The sequence below is a fragment of the Glandiceps talaboti genome, chromosome 5 (assembly GCF_964340395.1).
Source record: "Glandiceps talaboti chromosome 5, keGlaTala1.1, whole genome shotgun sequence".
Classification (NCBI taxonomy): Eukaryota; Metazoa; Hemichordata; class Enteropneusta; family Spengelidae; genus Glandiceps; species Glandiceps talaboti.
In genome coordinates this window covers 20,392,175-20,396,957 of record NC_135553.1, presented here as the reverse complement: position 1 = coordinate 20,396,957, position 4,783 = coordinate 20,392,175, and the positions used below count along the sequence as shown (strand labels likewise).

The following is a 4,783-nucleotide window of genomic DNA, read 5'->3' as shown; positions in this document are numbered from 1 at the left end:
CATTATATACAAATTAGAGAACATCTCGCTACCTGCCTATGTACAACTACAATGAGGTGTTCGAATCTCTGTGAAAGGGACCTAGCGGTAGTAAATAGAGGGTTATTTCGTGTAAAAGTTATTTGCCGGTGTGGACAGCGCTATCACGACTTTATTCCCAGGTACCAAGTCTATATATTTAGAGCCGAACGGTTCTTGTCAAGTCAACCATACCTTCTGTTTGCAAGGCTTACAAGTATATTTCGAGATGGACGCCAACTTCTCTCTCTTTGACAACACTACCTGTCTTCCAGATCCTAGTATCATGCCAAAGAAGACACAGGAGGTGGCAGAATTCGTGTTCGGAATCGTATTTGGCTCATTTACAATGTTCGAGAATCTGATCATCATCCTAAGTCCAGTGAGAGTGCCATCTTTACGAACACCCTCCAACAGTTTCATCGTCAGCATAGCCGTAGCCGATCTTCTCGTAGGAAGCATACATATCTGGAACAATTCTTCAATATTCGGTTATGATTCATCGTGTAACCTATCCAAAGTATCAGCTACGATATTCTTTGTCTGTTTCTTGAGTTCCCTGATCCACCTACTTCTGCTGGCCGTAGACAGATTCCTGGCTATCACAAGACCATATGACTACGAAACAATGATGAGAAAACGCAATGTTGGCATCATCATCAGTGTGGCATGGTTCGTCGCGCTGATATTAGGTTCGTTGCCGGCAATGGGTTGGAATCTTGGCTGGTCAACTTACAGAAGATCTCCTTACTTTGGTTGTGCTTTGGACTTTCTATTCCCACCTGCATACTGGGGTATCCTGTTCACCATTTCACTAGGCATTTTCTTGGCAATCATCATCCAGTACTCTGTGATCTTGCGTATCGCTCATGACCATGAGAGTCGAGCCGTCTCCCAAGAAATAAAAGGCAAAATCAGGAAAGTGCGAAAATCTGTTGTGGCGTTTCTGTTAGTGGTTGGTGTGTTCTTCGTTTCTTGGAGTCCAATGATTCTGTATATGATAATGTCAGCCGCCAATCCCATGCCGTCAGCAAATGTCTTAATTGCTCGGACGATCGGATGGTTTCTCGCGCAATTAAACTCAGCTCTGAATCCTTTAGTGTACTGGTGGAGAATCAAAGCTTTCCGATCTGCTATGCGGCGGGTTTTTTGTTGTCCGAGTCAACCCAATATGGTGGTACCAATCGAGTAATTAGTCCGCCAATTGCTGATTGGGCATCGAGTGGCAAAGAGAATGCAATCAACTTGACTGCTTTTGACTCATATCTCAATTAATATGTAGATAGGAGTATGGTTCTAAATCGTAAAACTTAAAAGGTATGGTGACTGTGCCTTTTACGTTTCCTTCATTGTTATGATTTCAAGAGAAACGTATTGAGTCGTTTACTTCTGGTGATAGCCAGTTGAACTTATTTGGAATGTCTGATATCGAATGTAGCCAATAAGCCAATAATAGCGATGCCCAAATATTGAGATAGTAATTAATGGTAATGTATACAATTATAGCTTTCAATAATTCCATTTAGTACTAAGTCTTCTGAAGTCGAGTTATTGCGTTGCTGTGTAATGTGTGGTAGGTCTCACCTTTCTTCTAATTTACGAATATTATACTGCATCCAAAGAATCATAATTTAATGGAATATGAGTTCATCTTTGAAATTATGTGCCACAAAATTTTCCTTTCCTACCTTGTAATGCATAATATGTAGTACTAAATGTGATGATGTAAAATAAAGGCTATTAACGTCTTCAGTCATTTGGATGTATAAGCCTATTTGTTTTGTTACGAGTTGGTGTCATGTTTTTAATACTTGAAGGCTACCACAAATTGTCGCATAAAGCATAAAGCGAAATATTCGATGAAATTAAGCTACGATCATCTACCCTATTTTAGCGTCCATGTATATATATATTTAGTAAAGTGAAGACGTAGTATGCTATTATATACTGTACTATCCCACCAGTTCTCTGTTATTTCCTACTTCTATTCACAGCAATGACATTCACCGTTCGATTTGTCATGGCCGGCCGGCGGCGACTCTCGCCAGAATGAACAGAAATCGTGTCACTGTGTTTAACGTTTTATAACAATGCTATTAATTCATGTGAATCTTTAGTTTTGACTCGCGTTCATACCCTTTTCCTGAAGTGTCATCGTATGCGTGCAATAAATTCATTACACACGTCACTCTTGTTGTATTCTCGTGAGTCGTACGTGACTCTTTCAAACCGGTTAGTAGGTGTATTTGATGAGTTAAAATAATTTCAGAAAGAGTACTCGCGTGTTTCGTAACCAAACATTATTCAAATTCCTAGCACATGAACGGTTATGACAGTTTCATTTTCTCTTCAGTTCAATACAGAACCGGTTGGAATCTTCGACCAGATTCGCACCATGAGCGGGCTTGTTCAAGAATGTTTTTGTATCTTCAATGTACACGCCACGGTTTCCGCATATATGTGAATAAAGTGCAACGCGTACGGGTAACTAATAAAGCTTTTCAGCTATTTGCCCTATTCGTGATCACTTTGGGGCGAGATCACAGTCGCTTGTAAACTGTTATTCCTTTCCTAAATGGTTTTGTTCTTGTCTATGACGGTCCTAATACAGAACAATGACGTTATTATAGGGATTGGCGATATTCTTATAAAATCGGTAGCGATGTCATAAATACAACAGTGTTGTCAGCAAAAGAACTATATTTTTTACTCACTACTACTGGTTTTATATTCATAGCACTACATACTACTACATACGTACTGATTTGAAATTGATGATGCTCTCTGAAACGTTTTGGCCAATTCAATAAGAAGGGGGAAGGATCTGAAGTTAGTTGGGTTGTTTTGTATCTTACATTGAGTTATTGACCTCGCACCTTAGTACCAGGTATTCACCAACAGTCACAGTTGTATAGAATCACAACGTACGTCGTATTCACTTGTTCATTTGTGTTCGTAACGTCCATTCACGATCTCTCGTCAGGGGCTTTCTTCACGGGGGCGGGCAACTCCCAGAGATGGACCATATGGGGAGGGCCCTCTGGAAAGGGATGGTTTATTTGTACTAAAAAGGTATGAGAAAGGGTACGCTACACTTTCAGCATGTACAGGTATAGCAAAGGGTAAGGTTTTAACCCCCACAAATTTCGATAAAACTCTAGTTTTGATTCACATTTTTACAGCGTATCATTACTACCTAGACATGTTATAGTGGCATCAGAAAGCATTTCTTTTAGTTCTTTCATTTCAAAAATCACCAGCTAGGTGCTAACTCCACTTGGTTCCCTCAAACTTCTATTAAACCTTTACTGCCAGTCTTACTGGGGTGGGGGTGTTGTGTTAATTTTAAAGATGAAACATCACTGTTGGACCACAATACATCCTGTTTTTGCATGCAAGTGGGATACTTAGTTAAAGAAATCCATAGTATCTATTTTGTGCGATACAGTTGGTATTAGAAAGGGTATCATTTTTTGGATTGTTGGTATGAAACCATGAAAGTTTGGGTTTGGAGGTCTCAGAGGAGCCCCCCCCCCCCTCGGTACCATTTTATACACAGTTGCCCCCCCCTCCCCCGGTGGGGGTCTTTCTTGTAACGACACATGAAACTATTCTTACTGGAAATAACCCTCGGCTCTGAGCCTGCAGCAAATGATGCTATCAGATGGAAATGTGCTGTTGGCAGACCGATACAATTTTGTTCGTTTCTCTTGCGAGCATACAGACGAAAGCCCGGACTAAATGTTATGATTAATTTGACCATTTAACATGATTATAGGGATGTCGCCATCATACACACAACAATCCAACACTGGTTATCTACACGTGTAAGTACTCATCTCTCGTAAACACTCTCCGATCAGTGAAATATCAGTCTTTTTAGGCACTCAATACACAAAAGACACGACGACAATATCATCCAGAGTTACCTTGGGCTCTTCACATTATCCGAAAACACCAGTCTGGATGAAAGACGAAGTTGAAATGTTCACAGATCGTGTGCAATTGCTCACAAGGATGAGCGACCTGTAGGCAAAACCGTTCAGAAGCGAATGGGTGGGCAATTTTAACAGTGACGTCACTTTTAAATCCTCAGAATAGAGCGTATTGATATAAAGAGAAATATTCAGAATAATCATCCACATCCCCCATATTCCCCAATTGGCGTGGATTGAAGTAAAATACGTGTATCATTCAACCAACTACATATGAGTTCGTTGATAAAACTAGAATCAGTCCAACTACAGTGTATAATGATATATAGGCGCCATATTGGATCACGGAACCATGGAGAACTACAAGTAAACAGTGATGAGTCAGACGGTGAAGCAAGAACTGGGTTCCAAAAAATGGGGTTTTATTAACTAAAGTTAAAACTTCTGACGTTTCGATCCTTGACAGAGGATCTGCGTCACTCTGTGGAAATCTACATACATTAAAAATAGTAGGGAAAAACAAATAAAAGCTATGGAAACTGTGCAACTAAGAAACCTAAAACAAAAGGGTAATGAGACGCTTGGAATCACTTGGCCGTGGAAACTTCAAAGTTACAATTGCTGGTTAAAAATATGAAAAAGGAAATGTAAAAAAAACACCACTACATAGACTAGAGAGTCTAACTTGCAGAAACGTGGTATCAAGGAGGCCATTTTAATACATGAAGAGCTTCCCTAACAAGCTGGACAGATGAGGAGCGGTACTTTCTCCCTAAGATCTACGAGAACATTGTCCGTGATCACATCACAAGGTGACGTGGTGATCATAA

General features: G+C 40.1%; 1 protein-coding gene across 1 annotated transcript; it reads left to right on the top strand.

Moving 5' to 3' along the window:
* Positions 1-247: 247 nt before the first annotated feature.
* Positions 248-1,210, top strand: LOC144435469 (cannabinoid receptor 1-like). Its single transcript, XM_078124063.1, has one exon. The coding sequence runs from the start codon at positions 248-250 to the stop codon at positions 1,208-1,210; it is 963 nt and encodes a 320-aa protein (XP_077980189.1).
* Positions 1,211-4,783: the final 3,573 nt, after the last annotated feature.

What these genes read in the sequence shown, in the direction of transcription:
- LOC144435469 (XM_078124063.1), top strand. Translation starts at nt 248, where the DNA reads ATGGACGCCAACTTCTCTCTCTTTGACAACACTACCTGTCTTCCAGAT.